The sequence below is a fragment of the Ranitomeya imitator genome, chromosome 3, assembly GCF_032444005.1.
Source record: "Ranitomeya imitator isolate aRanImi1 chromosome 3, aRanImi1.pri, whole genome shotgun sequence".
Lineage (NCBI taxonomy): Eukaryota > Metazoa > Chordata > Amphibia > Anura > Dendrobatidae > Ranitomeya > Ranitomeya imitator.
Genome location: NC_091284.1, coordinates 184746991 through 184764697, shown reverse-complemented (window position 1 = coordinate 184764697; position 17707 = coordinate 184746991). Strand labels below are relative to the sequence as shown.

At 44.1% G+C, this 17707-nt stretch overlaps 1 protein-coding gene across 1 annotated transcript in view; it reads right to left on the bottom strand.

Annotated features, from left to right (window-relative positions):
* Window positions 1-16798, bottom strand: part of DPT (dermatopontin) — a 143608-nt gene extending 126810 nt beyond the window's left edge. The window contains exon 1 of the mRNA XM_069761688.1: window positions 16465-16798. Coding sequence (XP_069617789.1) covers window positions 16465-16760 — 296 coding nt within the window. The 5' untranslated portion in view covers window positions 16761-16798. The remainder of the gene's footprint in view (window positions 1-16464) is intronic.
* Window positions 16799-17707: the final 909 nt, after the last annotated feature.

Genomic DNA, 17707 nt, shown 5'->3' with positions numbered 1-17707 from the left:
GGCGGGAGCAGCAGGGGGCGCGTCATTGTGGGCGGCACCAAGCTGAGCGCTCTGACATCAGAGCAAAGGGAAAATCGATCCTGCTGCACAGCGGAACGAATCTACACTATCCCGACGGAAGCGGAGGACCGGAAGGGTCCGGATTAACTAAGGGGGCACAGTATGTCGCAGCACGGAGACGCCGCAGCACCCGGCGACGCTAATGCAGCTGAAAGACAGAGTGTCGATAGCGAGTCCGGTAGCGCAGCGGTGCAAGGAGTGGCGCCCATCATGCCGGTGCTGATGCCATATACCCCGGGTGGCCCATGGCTTCCAATGTATGAAGGTGAGCCTAATACCCTTGACGATTTCAGAGAAAAGATGCTGGCCCATTTTGACATGTTCCCCGTGGGTGAAGTTCAGCGTGTTAGTCTCCTGATGATGCAGTTAAGTGGCCATGCTAAGCGAGAAGTCACAGCATGGGCAGCTGATGTAAAAGGCACTGTTGAACGCATATTTGCTGGATTAAAAGCTACATTTGAAACCACTGCCAGCAGCAAAGCTAAAGTACGATTCTTTAATTGCAAACAAAAAGTTAATGAGGGCGTGAGAGACTTTGCCTTAAACCTGCAGGAAGCCCTTAAATCACTTACACTGGCTGAACCCATTTTTAACACCGGAGCGGATAAACTGCTAAGAGATCAATTTATTGAGGGACTCTACACCCCTTCTCACCGGGGGCATGTGAGCATGCTTGTTTTTAAGAACCCTGAATTGACGTTTGCCCAATTAAAGGAGAGCGTTATACGTCTCCAGCTGGCAGAGGCACCTCGGGATCAGGAGCCTGCGCAACTCATGGCAGAGGCTCCTCAACAACATGGAGTACCAGTGACATCTACTATGTCCGGGGCCATTGCTAAGCCCCTGGGGCCCAGTACTAATGAGGCTCTTCAACAAAAGCTTGACTCTTTAACTGATGTTGTTGCTTCAATGGCTAAAACCATGCAGGAGATGAGAGGACCCAAGATGGAGTTGTCAAACCGTAGAGAAGGTGTTCCATGGATGAGACCCCGGAGATACCCGACATGGAGAGGACGACCCCGCGACCGCTACCAACCGGATGGACAGCCCATTTGCCGCCGTTGCCAGCAGCCAGGCCACTTTGCACGAGATTGTGATTTAAACGGGAATCCCCTGGGAATGCGGGCCGCTTCGCAGGAATGAACTTTCAAGGCCCAACACCCTGGCACGACAGGTACATCGGAGGACGACCCATTATCCCTATCGTGCTTGACGGAATGCCCCTCAACGCTTTGCTGGACACAGGTTCCCAAATTTCATCTATACCGTATATCCTTTATAAGAGGTACTGGGCTGATGCAGATATTGATAAAGGGCCCTCTGATGTTGAACTAGATATATGGGCCAGTAATGGTAAGTTGGTACCGAAACTAGGATTCAGGGAGATGACCATAAAGATTGGTAAAGTAGAATTGAAGAAACAGGGTATAATTGTTGTTGATGTTGACGGACGGAACTGTGAACCAACTGTATTGATAGGAATGAATGTGTTAGAGAACTGCTTTTCCGAAGTCATTTCTGTCTTACAGCAAATTGCTGAAACTGCCCAATCCTGCCAGCAGAGAGTTCTCCGGAGGGAAATAAAAGTATTGATGTTAAGGCAACAGGTAGAAGTTGCAGGTGGAGAAATCGGCAGTGTGAGGGTAAGTGATTCAACGTCTATTGTAATCCCACCAAAAACAGAAATGCTGGTATGGTGTAGAGCAGCCATTGGTACTAAGGGACGAGATTATCAAGCCTTAATAGAACCAGTGTACACCGACAGCAGGCCCACTATACTCACAGCACGAGGGATAGTCGAGGTACACCGGGGACGAGTGCCGGTACGACTTTTGAACTGTGGAGAGGAAGAGGTCACTTTGCCAAGGTATGCTACAATGGCAAAGCTATATACTGTTGACAACAATGCCATCACAACCATTGAGCCCTTAGAACCAACCTGTCAGGTGGAAGGCAATGGCTCAGATGGAGAAATGGAGGATTGGTGCCAACAGCTACACGTGGGCATAAATTCAACACCTACCCATCAAAAACAAGGGGTGTATAGGCTAGTGACGGAATATGAACAAGTCTTCAGTAAACACCCATTGGACTTCGGACGGATAGAAGGGGTAGAACACACAATCCCCACAGGTTACCATCCCCCAATAAAAGAAAGATATAGACCCATACCGCCCGCTCACTATCAATGTGCAAAAGATATGCTGAGGGAAATGAAACAGGCCGGGGTAATAAGAGACAGCTGTAGCCCCTGGGCGGCCCCTCTAGTGATTGTCAAAAAAAAGGACGGAACCATGAGAATGTGCGTAGACTACCGGAAGATTAATAACATCACCCATAAAGACGCCTACCCCTTGCCTAGGATAGAAGAGTCCTTAACTGCTTTGAAATCTGCTAATTATTTTTCCACCTTAGACTTAACAAGCGGGTATTGGCAAGTCCCTGTGGCTGAGAGAGATAAGGAAAAGACGGCATTCACCACACCAATGGGTCTATGTGAATTTAATCGCATGCCGTTCGGACTCTGCAACGCATCCGGTACCTTCCAGCGGCTGATGGAATGCTGCCTCGGACACAAGAACTTCGAGACCGTCCTCCTGTACCTAGATGATGTGATCGTCTACTCAAAGACTTACGAACAACACTTAATAGACCTGGCAGAAGTGTTCGAAGCCTTATCCAGGTATGGCATGAAAGTCAAGCCATCCAAATGTCACCTTCTCAAGCCAAAGGTACAGTACCTGGGACACATCGTGAGTTCGGAGGGAGTAGCACCAGATCCCGAGAAAATAAGCGCCATAAGGGATTGGCCAAGACCTACCAGCGCAAAAGAAGTGAGACAATTCCTGGGATTGGTGGGTTACTATCGCAGATTTATAAAAGGATTTACCAAGTTGGCAGCACCCTTGCAAGACACCTTGGTAGGGCAGACGAAGAAACCTTCAAACCGAAACCCTCCTTTTCAGTGGAACGATGAAAGGGAAGACTCCTTTGAACAACTAAAGAAGGCACTAACCGGAGAAGAGGTTCTGGCATACCCAGATTACCATCAACCTTTCATCCTCTACACCGATGCCAGTAATGTGGGACTAGGAGCGGTGCTGTCACAAAAGCAAGAAGGTCGGGAGAAAGTCATCGCCTTTGCAAGTAGAAAGCTCCGGCCTACTGAAAGAAATTCAGAAAATTACAGCTCCTTCAAATTGGAACTACTGGCAGTAGTTTGGGCTGTGACTGAACGTTTCAAACACTATCTGGCCGCTGCAGAATTTATTGTCTATACTGACAACAATCCGTTGACCCACCTGGACACAGCCAAATTAGGTGCGTTAGAACAGCGATGGATAGCCCGGTTATCTAATTACAACTTCATAATCAAGTATCGAGCAGGACGCAAGAATGGAAATGCCGATGCCCTATCCCGGATGCCACATTTGAGAGATGTAGAAGAAGAAACGGGGGAGCTTGAAGAAATTGAACTACCAGCCTTCCATCATCCCAAGGCGAAACATCATCAGTCAAGTACCTATCAGAAACAACAAGAGGTGAATTTTAATCCGTTAGCACACCATAGATGGGCTGACACCCAAGACAGCAATCTGGCTGTGAAGTTGGTGAAGGAACTGTTAACTGAGCAAAGTGCATATCCCGATGAGGATGCCCCAGAAGAGACGCATCAACTCTGGAAAGAGAGAGGCAAAATGTTCCTGTATCAAGGGAAGCTCTGTAGAAGGTACACCAATCCGAAAACACATGAATTGGTTTGGCAGATTATCGTGCCTAAACAAGATGTGAAGATGGTCCTCGAAGCTTACCATAATGGTGCTGGTCACTTCGGTTGGAAAAAGTTAGAAGTACTTCTAAGAGAAAGATTTTATTGGGTCGGGATGAGAAAATCAATCGAACAGTGGTGCAGAAATTGTGGCCCGTGCAACCTCAGAAGAAACGATCAAAAGAACCAAAGAGCACCACTGCAGCCCATAATCACCAAACAACCACTTGAACTTGTAGCCATAGACCACGTGAAGTTAATACCAAGCCGGTCCGGCTATGTCTATGCCTTGACCATCGTGGACCATTATTCACGCTTCTTGGTAGTAGTACCCGTAAAAGATCTGACAGCAAAAACAGCAGCCAAAGCGTTCCAAACGTACTTTTGTAGACCCCATGGATATCCGGAACAGGTTCTCACCGACCAAGGTACAGCCTTTGAATCAGAGATCTTCAGAGAATTCTGTAATATGTATGGTTGCAAAAAGATCAGGACGACGGCCTATCATCCACAAACAAACGGCTTATGCGAGAAGATGAACCATATTGTAATAGACCTACTAAAGACTTTACCTGAGACAGAAAGGAATCAATGGCCAGAGAAATTGCCTGACTTGGTGGATCTGTATAATCATGTCCCGGTGAGCTCCACCAACTGCACCCCAGCTTATCTTATGCGTGCAAGACCCGGCCAATTACCAATCGATCTAGAAATGGGAATTCTGAAACCAGACGCAGAAGTTCAAGACTCCAATTGGGATATCATACGGCAAAAGCAGTATCGCCAAGTGCAAGAGAGTGTGGAAAGAAGCCTTCAGCAAACTAGAGAAAGACAAGAGCGAACTTTCAACCAGAATGCTCTAGCGACCCCATTAAGACCGGGTGATCAAGTGCTCAAGAGAAACCGTCGAACCAATAAACTAGACAATCAGTGGGAAGCCGTACCCTACACAGTTTTACCAACAAGGATGGATAATCCTAAAATGTGTCTCATTAGCAAAAATGGAGGCTTAACATCTGTATTAGTGTCAAGAGACAATCTTAAATTGTGTCCGGAAGCATTGAAAGAGCCAGAAGTTGTCCAGCCAGAATCAGAAGTTATTCAACCCATACAGGTTCAACCAGTAAAGGAAAAAGAAGAGGAAATGTATCACACCTGTATAGGAGACTTTCCCAAAACCCTACTAACATACCATGGTGCAGTAGTGGTTCCCATGGTGGCCTTTTACCCAACACCGAACCCAATACCAGAAGTCCCAAGACAGGAAGAGGCTGACCCCGTACTACAGGAGGTTCCAGGCCAGGAAGAACAGATTCCTGATCAGAGTAATCCCATTCACGGTGGACTTGCCAACTCCATAGTTATGGAATTATCTTTAGCAGAGCGGGCAGATACTACATCCGCAGTAGACAGTAGTACTCCACATGAAGAGATACCGCTATTACGTAGATCACAGCGTAGTACCCAGGGTCAATTACCGGCCAGGTATGCAGATTACCAACTATAAAGCTCATAATGTGAATTGTATATATGTTATGCCGTATATAGTTAAACAGAAAATGTAGTATAGTCATTGTTATCAGTCTGCGACGTTTAAGCCCAGTACCTACAGAGACTTGTCTGTATGAACTTCTTGCATATTCTTGAACTTGTTATCAGCCCGGAGGCACTAAATCAAAGCTCCGGAAAGACTGCTTTTTGAACTTTGCTTTTTGCTCTTTTTGAACTTTCTTTAGACTTTATATTGACAACTTCGTTGGAAAAATGGAACTAAATTCCTGGACACAAAGTGCAGTGCCTTTCCTAGTACCTTCAAGGATAGGACTGTATTAATGGACGCTATTTGAAGTGACTTTTTACAGAACTCTATTTTTGTTTCCTTGAGTGGTTTTTGTAACTTTTCATTTTTAAGACTCTGTACATATTAATTGTTATTTCAAAATGTTATCGTCCCACAGTCCCGGAGTACTGTTCTTAACTAAGGGGGAATGTGGCACCCCTAGGGGTATTTGCCACAAAAATAGTTACTGACAGTAAGTACAAATACTAAAATAGCAAGACTGCACTACCACCTCCGGCCAGAAGGGGGAGCTCCAGAGACTCCCCTTGATCCATTCTGGTCTGAGAGAAGAAATGGCAGTTGGGCTAAGGAGCTGATAGTGAGAGGTCATACAGCTGAATTTCTAACAGCCCTATGACTGTTTCCAGGCCCAAATCACCGGCCTGAGGAGAAAAGGGACAGAGAAAAAGGACATTGTGAGAACCGGGTAGCATTAATCACTACCCAGAACAGGCGCAAAGACGGATACCGGATCCGTGGCTGTATTCATTATATATAATACAGCAACCGGAAAAACGTGAGGTGATATCAGCTTCACTAGGGCCGGACGCAGCAACAGACACAGAGTTCAGCGGTACTCCTGGAGGGGGTAAGCCGATAAAAGGACTCGGGTTGCCCGTCGAACCAGGGCCCAGAGGGGACAGATTGGGCCGGCAGCCAGTTCACATACAGCAGCAGGGCCACACAGAAATTGCGCACAATAAGAGGCGAAGACCCCGGCAGGGTCAAAGTAACTCAGAGTTCCCATACAGACTCCGGTGACAGGACTGGTTGTAAATCCTTTTATGTTAAAGTAAACTGGTTAAACGTTTCAGTGCCTCAGTCTTTCATTTGGACAATAGCCATCTATCCAGGATCGGGATCGTCACCGCTGGGAGAACCTGCTGCTGATCAAGTAAGTGCCTGTCCCCTCACGATACCCCTTACACTGTGCATTGCCTGAGGCCACAGCACCGGGTCAAGCCACCCGTGACATCCCCCTCAAGAGACAGACCCCATTGGTCCGGTGCTGGGTATCCCGGTCTCTTGGGCGTCACATAATGATATCACAATAGTGTATTTTGATGTAATCAAACCATAACATATCATGGCAAACAGGAGATGTGGACTCCGTGGTTCAAGCTAATGTATTTGACTTAGTGTTAAATAAGAGACTCAGAGATGAGTGTATTTGGTCTTGGAAACATTGGTCTGCGGTCCAGGTCAGCGCTCTCTGGCCATATACAAGAGTTGTATGAATTTACTGAGCTCCTGAATTCTTTGGTGCATTGTTTGATGCGGCTGCCTGGCGTGATAACATCTGTGCGGAATGGGGCACACAAGTGACGTCTCACCAGCCCAGCTAATCATAAGCCAAGCTTGGGATCCGGGAGGGTAAAGAAATTCATGCAGCACCTGTTCACAGCCAGAGAGCACTGACCTAGGCCATGGACTGGGATTGTGCCAAGCATTTCGCTTGATCTCTAAAGACAATGTAGTTTGAGGGATTGTGAATTCTTTCCATAAGCAAGTGTGGCTTTCACACAGATAGTCCCAGGGTTGCCTCTCCTAGAGTGTTCTCTGTTCACGACAGCTGGCAGGTGACTGGACAGCAGAAACAAAGTCTTGATACTAAAGCAGGAGGTAAGAACTGTACATACTAGAGGACTGGTGAAAAAAGACAGTACATTTCCAAGTAGTAGACAGGCAGAAGTCAAGAAAGGTAGCAGATGTGAAGCAGGACACAGACATAAGCGGGCAAGAACAGTATATGAACCATTAGCAGTAAAATAGCTCATCATAATGCACAGCTCCACATGCTTTGGGGTTGAAAGTAGACTTCCTTAATTTATGGGCCCCTGTGTGGATGTACAGGTTGCACCAAAGGTATGTCTGCCCTTAATGGGAAGGTGGCCAAATATGCAAACTGGGTTGGTAAGAGAAGTAACAGGAACAAACACCTTCCAAAAAACAGGAATCCCTATGGATGCTATTGATCGGAGTTATGAGAGACAGTTAAAGAAAGCTAATTGCAAGCAACAAGTCTCAGAAGAACCTCGGAGGCTGCATACATCTGTAACATTGCAAATTCCAGGTGTAAAGAAATGATAATATAGAGAGATACATGTAAATTATATGTGTAAAGAAAGTGAGCACACAAAACGAAAACTCGAATATAGAGAATCAAATAAAAAATGTATCATTATTCAGATGCGGGATCAATGTCCTGAGATCCTTATAGCCTGGGGTCCAGACTGTTCTCAGTCCGCTCCTACCTACATAAAAACATAATTTCCATCATTGTACAGAGACCTGACAGCATTAATTAAGTCTATTCAGGAATTATGCTCCGCAATTATCTTTATAGAGGTTCGTCTAACAAGCTAAACTATTGTGTTGAGTAATTTAATCAGAAGCTTTAAGAGAAAAGTAGAAAGCTGCTAACAATGCAGTCTCTATATATAGCTATGATTCGTATAGAAGAGTGTCCATTATATCCTCTGCATTATTGAAATACGCTGATGTAATGGGGATTGTGTTACATGGATTTTTCTGAGACCGGTAAAAAGCCAGACTATATATTGGAGGTCAAAGATAGCCCAGACATTCACAGCAATATTATGCAGTAATTCACTGAATCTCCTATTTGTAAACAGCTGTCCATCCACCGATTACATTAAAGCACTATAGGTTTACCCAGGACATTTTAGATTTTTACCTGTATAGAGTGTGACAAAGTCGCTGGCAAAGTACTGGAGAGGAGCTATGTTTCACTAAGTGTGTTAGCTTCAGTGATAGCAACCTAGGAAATTACTCCAGCACACCCCAATGTCAGCTGATGATTTCCCTGTCCAGTAGGTGATGAGGAGAGCCTTGCAGAAAATGACCCAGAGTGACGACATAGAGGCCTTTTTAACTGGTTTTGAAAGCATTGCCGATAGGGAGAAACTCCCGCCAGAGCTGTGGGCAGATGTCCTGGCGCCATACTTAACTGGGAAGCCACAAAAGGCCTACTATGATTTGGCCTTACAGGACGCCATAGGATATGCAAAATTGAAAACAGAAATTTTGGCGTGCTTGGGGGTGACAAACCACCCCACTTCCAAATGTTTGATCTGCTGCATCTCATTCAAAAGTGGTTACAGGCGGAGTCCTCTAGACCAGCGCAGATGGTGGAGCGAGTGTTAATGAACTGGTTCGTGCACTCCCTTATGAGCCCGATGCAGACTTAAGTTAGCCAGGTAGATCCCTGGAACACCGATGACTTGGACGGACTGGTCAAATGGTATCAGGGGTTGACGGGTCCTTGGGGAGGCAAGCCACTACATACTGGGGTGTTAAAAAGGGGGTGAGGCGTTCAAAGTCTGGGTGGGGAGGAGGCTATGCTGAGGGCCTCATCGGGGGATCTTATTTCCTGGAAATATCATGGCCCAGGTCACATAGCTGCCTATTGTCCCCTGACCACTGAGCAAATGGACGGTGTTCATTATATGCATATCCAGTTTGCAGTGAGGACTGTCCACTCAGCTAGGGGTCTCAAACTTGTTGTGTAAAAGTAAATGATCTGCAAATGACTGGACTACTAGACTCAGGGAGTTTGGTGGCCCATGTGAGGGTCACACTCTTTCTCAAATTGATTCCTGAGGAGAACGTGGTCATCCGCTGAATTCACATGGATGCTGAGTCCCATGAGGTCGGCATGGTCCAGGATATATTGCACTCCATTATCATAGGCTGGGAGTTTTTGTTGTTTTGGGACTTGTGGGAGAGGGGGAGATACCTCGATTGCTCGGGTAAAAAATGGGTTGGCCCTAAAAAAGTTTCACCTACCCCAGAGTCTGGCGGGTTTCCCTTCTGTGTAATGAGAAAAGAGAAGAAAGTAGTATTCCTTGAGGCAGAGATTCCTGAGATAGGAGTGACCAGAATAAAATTGGGGTTCACCTAACATAGGGACCTAACTCTAAAAGAAACATTCAATAAGGTAACTGTTATAAATGGCATAACACAGGAGTCGGGGCTGACACCAGGTTTCCCTATATCATGTTGAGTGGGGACTTATTGTACCGGGTTACTAAGGTGAGGGATGAGATAGTGGAGTGGAATTATTTGTACCAGGCCCCCATAGACAAAGGATGTTGGACATGGCCCATTTACATGTCTTGGGTGGCCATCTTGGGGTGAACAAAACTCAAAAACAAGTCATGCAGAGGTTCTATTGGCACAGATGTCACAGAGAAATTCTAAGGTGCTGCAAGTCCTGTCCCACCTGCCAGTTAACCGCTACCACCTCTTCCTTCCAAAATCCTCTCATGCCGCTACCCATCAAAGCAGGGCAACAGAGGAACCCCGTTGAAACTCCATGTTGGCTGGACAAGCCAGAAGAGGACACCAAGGATGTCACAGTGTCAGAGGAACCAGGACCTGTTTTCTAAGTTGATATGATGTACCCAGGTTGTTGAACATGAAATCCTGATGGAAGCACATGTGCATGTAAACTAAAAGCCTTATAGAATCCCCGAAGTGTGCCGCAAGGTGATTTAGAATAAGGTGGCTAACTTTGACACGTATCCAATGTCCTGCATCAATTAATTAATAGAGTACCTAGGGTCGGCCAGATATATCACCACCCTGGACCTAACGAAAGGTCACTGGCAAATCCTCCTCTCTCACAGTACAAAGGAGAAGATGGCCTCTTCCACACCTGATGGTTTCTTCCAGTAAAACAGAAGACCTGCAAGGAGGGAGCCCCAGCTACCTTCCAGAGGGCCATGGATTGGATATTAGGCCCTCACCAAAAGTACACTGCAGCTTCGAAGATATCGCGATTTTCAGCCTATATTGGGGAAGTCATATGCACAAGTTCCAGGCCGTGATGGATGCGCTGAGGAAGGGAGGGCTACCATAATTCCAAAGAAGTGTGTCATGGGGAAAAAGAAGGGAAAATACTTGGGCAACAGAATTTACTTAACTTCGCCTTTACTTCGTAAGAGAGATGTAAAGCCGCAAATGAATAAGGTGGAGGCGATCTAAAATTGTCCACAACCCATTTCCAAGAAACCAGTTCAGGCATTTTTGGGCGGTTTATTCCGAATTTCGCCATGATTGCTGCACCCCTGACCGACATTCTTAAGAACATGAAGACGTTGATGGCCAAATGATCTCTTGAAGGTTTGGGGATGAAAGAACAGTTTTCTAGGAAAGTCATGCACCCACTTGAAAAAGTATAATAGACACATTGCCATCAGGCTTTCATAGGCTGCTTTGTGTGATCTGCTGACAGGATAATCTTCTTTATTTTTATATAGCGCTAACATATTCCGCAGCGCTTTACAGTTTGCACACATTATCACCGCTGTCCCTGCTAAGTCTACCCTTGTGTTGGGTGGAGTGGCACTAAGTAAATTTTAGAGACTACCATGCCTTTAAATCACAGTGGAAGGCCTGCAGACCTCCCGAAAGAATTGCATATTTGATATGCTTGACAATATATGCTGCTGCAAGTTCTTTTAGATCCCCATCACAAGCTTGTAATCTTTCTCTATGTCTCCCCAGCAGCTAGAATACAAAGCAGTTAAGAAAAAAAGAAGCTGGCGACAATAGCATCAAGGCATAAAATGCATCTGGTACACAGAGCTTTATCTCTATAAACAATCTATAGCCATGAAATTATAATAATCTCACGCTAATGGGAAACAATACAGTAGTTTATATCGTGATAAATGGAACAAAACGTTGTACTAATCAATAGCTACAAAGGTTTATATAAGCGCACAATACACAAAAGATGTCAGTAGAATAGTAATGCATGGCTTGATTGGCATCCATAATTTACGTATAATGGGGGAAGTGGAGGAGAGCGAGGTCCTCAGCATTGACAGAATGTATAATTTCTCATATATTAAATTATCTTCAATGGCTCATAATGTGATGCCTGTTGTAAAATGTTTGCTATTTCTGTATGCAGCAGTAGCGGTGAAGTTAGATATATCGTTACTATAACAAAAGAGGAGAGGCCAATAATGGTATTACCGTGATTCTAGAGGCAAAAAAAATAATGAAAATTCACAGATGGATGTAAAGACAAGAAGATATTAAATACCGTACAGTGGAGAAAAGAAGCTTTTTCACTCAAAGTTTTCAATACACTTTGCTTTAATTAAAGGAATCGTTCAGCTTAAAACAAAGTGTTTGTAGAATGACAGAACATGAGAAAATATACATCTTCTCTATCCAGAACACATTTTAATCCACCACTTTTAGCCCTGTTTTTCGTTGCTCTCCCTTTATTTTGTGTCATGATAACATCAGATCATTTGACCAAAGGGGTGATGATGTGGCTGTAGCTCCCCAAATCCTTGGCTTCTGTCTCCTCATCCAAATCACTTTTGATCATCTGATCTGATGATGTCGCTACACAGAAGTGAGATGGGAACGGTTTCCTCAGTGTCAAAGGCAAAGGAAAATTCAAAGTGCTAAAATAATGTATAATATAATACAAAATGTCCCTATGCATTGCCGTCTGTGAAATATAGAGTGAGTATCTGCAGCATGAATTACAATATAGCGGATCTGACATCTGCCTGGAAGGTCAATTTTGATGCAGATTCCATGTTGATCTTTCTTTACCCAGTTAGAGGATGATATTTGGTAAAAACCTACTCACTTTGCTGGTCCTATTGCACTCTGCAGATTTTGTTCACCCATCCCCCCAATCTGCAGCATATAAATCTAGTGTGAGCATGACATTATCATAGAAAGCAAAAAAAAAGTTTCTAATTGTCATTACTATTAATTTGTCAAGAACATGTGATATAATACTAAAAATGTTGTTATACTATTATTATTTGCAGGACCATGTGGCTCCCCATAGTTATGGTGTGCTGCTCCTAGGGAGGCAGTTTATATAGAAGTAATAGCATTTTTACAATCCTTGCTATGGTGGCAGAAATCTATAGTTGAGCAACATAACTAACTTATTCTGTACCTTAAAGCCATGTTCACACGTTCAGCATTTGTTGAGTTTTTTACCTCAGTATTTGTAAGCCAAAACCAGGAGTGGGTGATAATACAGAAGTGGTGCATATGTTTCTATTATACTTTTCCTCTGATTGTTCCACTCCTGGTTTTGACTTACAAATACTGAGGTAAAAACCCATCAAATACACAATGTGTGCATGTAACCTAAGGCTGTGTTCCCGCAATGAGATTTTGATGAGCTTTTGATGTTGCAGATTTTCTGCAATTATTAAATAAATTAGGTTACTTGAGCTTTTACATCGCGTTTTTTAACATGCATTTTTATAGTGTTTTTGATACGGTGTGTTTTGTCTCTTGTTGGTGTGTCATGTTTTAAATAAAGCAGTTTTGTCTGTAATACTTCCTGGTATTTGGTTTTGATAAAACTTTATTGATCTAGTCCTGTCTGGATTACATGCGTTTTTTATGTACAGTACAAGTATTTCTGCTAAAAGTGCATTTTTTACCTATAGATTTTTTGCATGTAAAGTAAGCCTATGGGGCAAAATCTGCACATAAAACTCAGCGTACCCGCAAGAGAAACACATGTTGCGGATTTAAAAAGCACACTGCAGGTCAGTTTACACTGAGCAAAAAAAAAAACAAAACTCAAGATAGGAGATTTCTTTAAATCCCATCCACTTTGCTGAAATTGTAAGATGCTGCATTTTTGGCACAGCGAAAATACACAACATTAAAAGCTCATCTTGGGCACACAGCCTAAAGGGGTTGTCATTCCACTTTTTTATTGATGACCTATCTTTTAGCTCTTACATAGGTCATCAATATCAGATCGATGGCGTCCACCCAGCATTCCCACTCATTTGCTGCTATCAGCACCAGCGGAGGCCACGTGTAAACAGTGTATGGATGACAGCTGATGGGTGGGGCTGCCGGTTGTTGAACCTCCCCCCTTCTGATATTAATAACCTATCCTAAGGTTTGGTCAATATCTTGCTAGTAGACAACTAATTTGATGTTATACTAGGTTGAGTTAGTTCAAAAAAGTAAAACTGAGAAATATGATAAACTTGAGCATGGACTTCCAGTATAGATGGTGAGATCCAGACATTGTCTTGGTCTGTCTTGTTAGATCCAGACATTGTCTTGGTCTGTCTTGTGAGATCTGGACATTGTCTTGGTCTGTCTTGTGAGATCTAGACATTGTCTTGCTCTGTCTTGTGAGATCCAGACATTGTCTTGGTCTGTCTTGTGAGATCCAGACATTGTCTTGGTCTGTCTTGTGAGATCTGGACATTGTCTTGGTCTGTCTTGTGAGATCTAGGCATTGTCTTGGTCTGTCTTGTGAGAGCCAGGCATTGTCTTGGTCTGTCTTGTGAGATCCAGACATTGTCTTGGTCTGTCTTGTGAGATCCAGACATTGTCTTGGTCTGTCTTGTGGGATCTAGACATTATTTTGGTCTGTCTTGTGAGATCCAGACATTGTCTTGGTCTGTCTTGTGAGATCCAGACATTGTTGTGGTCTCTCTTGTGAGGTCCAGGCATTACCTTAATCAGTTTGGTGAGGCCTCAGTAAAAAAAGAAACGTTTGAGAAGGTCTGGTCTATAGGATGAGTGCAAAGTGCAAGACATATCTTTTGGCCACCTTTGCCCCTTAAATACATGCAGTGTTTATTGGAGGCCACATATCTGTAACACATTTTATTTAATGCAGCGCCCCAGAGATCTGGTCGTTGCAGTATGACACTCTGCCACTAAGGGGAGTGATGGTACGTCTGATGGCACTGAAGGAATTCTACTGACCAGGTATCACCAGCACACATTACACTTCACACTCCGGCCACTAGGGGGAGAAAAAGGCTTTATTTATTGGGCCACTACTCACACTGGTAAAACTAGGGGTTGGATAGGAAGTTAGTCAGAAGCTGACTGGGTTGGATTCAGGCAACATCCCGTGGCAGGGGGTGTTGCAGGGAGAAGACACAGGGGGGTCCCTGTCAGGCGTGGGAACCTGGCAGGTGCCTAGCGAACAGAGCAGAACGTTACGGAACCACGCCTGCACACCCTGCGGCGGTATCCTAAGAGAGTGACACGAAGGGAAGGATATTGTGGAACAGTGAGAAACGAGAGCAAGCAAAAAGGAGAGCCAGTAGGAGTCGTGCCGTGAGACCGAGGCAACATCCTACTGAGGCGCGTAGCCGGTGGCCGGAACACAGCGGGAGTAACTGACTCTAGGCCTTACTTCGAACTCCGCAGGACAGTTAATTATAGGTTGGCTGTCTACCTTAAATTTCCTACGAAGACATAGGGGGCAACGCGTGGAGAGGGGCGTCTCTAGGGTCCCGGAAGAGCTCCGAACCTTCCCGTCATACGGGTGCGTCCTAGCCATAACATACCTGGGGGACGAGAAACTAGTAACATCTGGAACAAGCAAGAGAGAATTAGAAAGAACAAACGAGAACAGCAGTTGTGAGGACTATTCCGAATGCTCAGCAGGGTAGCACTACAACACACAGGCGCTAGTGGTAGGCACTGATTTCCACCTGCAAAGGGAACTCTGGAAGTGACCATCGGACCGGCCGGTCTCAGATAGCCCTGTTAAGCGTGCTCTGGATTGAGGATCCTGAAGTCTTCAGTAAAGAGGTAAAGAGACTGCAACCTTGTGTCCTCGTTATTGACTGCACCTTACTGAGAAGCCCTGGGGACATACTTCACCTGTGGGAAGGTATACCATCCAGCTGCCATTCCATCACCCCAGCGGACCCCACAGCAGCGTCAGTCACCCTGACCGAACACCACAGGTGGCGTCACAAATCCCTGACAGACTGTACCACCTTTATTGGACGCCCCTTAGCAGGGTCACGGACCGGGTCTAGCCACCGTGACAGCCTCAGAACCGAATCAGAGAGGCCCGGTACCGAGAACTCGTGGCCCTGTGTCTGGGGGCGCTCCATATAACATGGCTTAGATACACCAAGTAAATACTGCAGTCATCAGATTGGTAAGATACCAGTTCTATTCATGGAAAAGTGAAGAGTCCAGTTAAAATCAGTCTCCTCTGATTGTGGTGGTCTACTTTCCTTTTTCTTCTGTATTCATGACAAGCACACTATTTCTTCTAGCTACGAGTGAGTAATCTCGCCATGCCGCTTCTACAACAATGCTTCTCTGATGCACTTTGCAGAGTAATAGCGCCCCCCACGGTTGGGCATTGGAATACTAAGAGCACGGTGAAGGAGAACATCGGTCCGTTATGTCCTGCGTGGTGAAACTCTGAACCATAATAAGAGGTCCATTTTAAACTTTGCTATGGAGTCTGCTCTCTTCTGTGACAGCATAGCTGAGGCAGGCACAATTATTCATAAACCATTTGCAGGTTTTGTGAGTCACAAACTACAATTCAAAGTACTGGATTTAAATTCATAATTAATCAGTGTTAAGTCAGGGAATTATACTACAGTAAGAAAATGCTATGGATTATGGACTATAAAAACATCATCAAGATAATCAGATCCTGACAAATACCTAGTGTAAATTCTTATATCCATTTATTAATATCTAACTAATATGTACACGATAAATACTTTCCACCTCGTAATATGGATTGTTGTTCATGTTGTTAGGCTATTTTACTTAATAACGTGTTTGGTTGATGGTATGTGACTTGTTGTACCATGCTATGGATTATAAATGTGTGTTCTTTTCTGTGGCTTTGTAGGTTTTTTTAATATACCTTGAAAAAAGAAGTCTCATTAGCATTAAGTTTAAACCTAAATGTAATAAACATAAAACTCACTTAATAAAATCCTACCATTTGTGCCAAGTGATCATTTCTTACCATTCCAGTCCAGCTCTGTTGATATCTTCCCACCAACATTCTGTAAGTTCTCCAAGATCATGCGGTGTTGGCATACACCCGTAATTCCATCTTCTATCTGATCCCTCTTTTTTGCTGAATGTGCTTCTTATGGCAACCACAACCTGTCCATGTGGACACTGGAAATTAAATCCTTGCCTAAAAAGGTTACTCCATTGGTCACCATTTCCGTAATCTTGTTGGGAGTAATAATAATCATATTGTGCCCAGGTTGCAACCACCAAGTGTAGCAGTACACCGAGCAGGATCAGCATCATGCTAACTGGGATCCAGGAACAGACTATGGGACTAACTTTTGGATCATGCTCTTTTTTATACAAAAGAACATTTGGTTTCCAGATGTGTGGTGTCTTGAGCCAAGTGCAGTATGTCATAGCTTAACAGAGGAAAAAATGTAAGAGAACTCAAAGTGGAAGTTAGGTTTTTAAGGTGGAAAGTTTAAACATATCATATTTATATGTATACTATAGCAGAGGCGGACACTGACAGCTGAGGGCCCCTGTGCAAGAAATGTGTTTGAAACAACCTCCTTTTATGGCAACCAAGATATACGAGATACAGCTCTGGCAAAAGAGACCAATGCAAAATGTTCTGCTTGTCTGATTTTTCTCTTTATAGGTATATTTTTGAGTAAAATGTAAATTGTTATTTTATTCCATAAACTTCTGACAACATGTCTCCGAATTTCCAAGCAATACATTTTGTATTTTTTTTCTGAAAAAGAAAAACGGTCAAAATTTAAAAAAAAACAGTGCTTTCAGACCTCAAATAATGCAAAGAAAACAAGGTCATAATCATTTAGAAACAACAATACTAATGTTTTAACTCAAGAAGAGTTCCTAGAAATCAATATTTTGTGGAATAACCATGATTTTTAATCACAGCTTTCATGCGTCTTTGCATGCCTTCCACCAGTCTTTCACACTGCTTTTGGCGCATTTTTTATATATATATCACATCCTGGTATAATGTCCCTCATCCTGGTATGTAGGTCCCTCATCCTGGTATAATGTGCCCTATTCTGGAATATATGTTCCCCATCCTGATAAATATGTGTCCCATCCAGGTACAGTATATATGGACTCCATCCGGTTATAATGTGCCCCATCCGGTTATGATGTGGCCCTTCCTGCTATAATGTGACCCATCATACTATAATGGGCCCCATCCAACTATATTTGTGTCCCATTCAGGTATATATGTG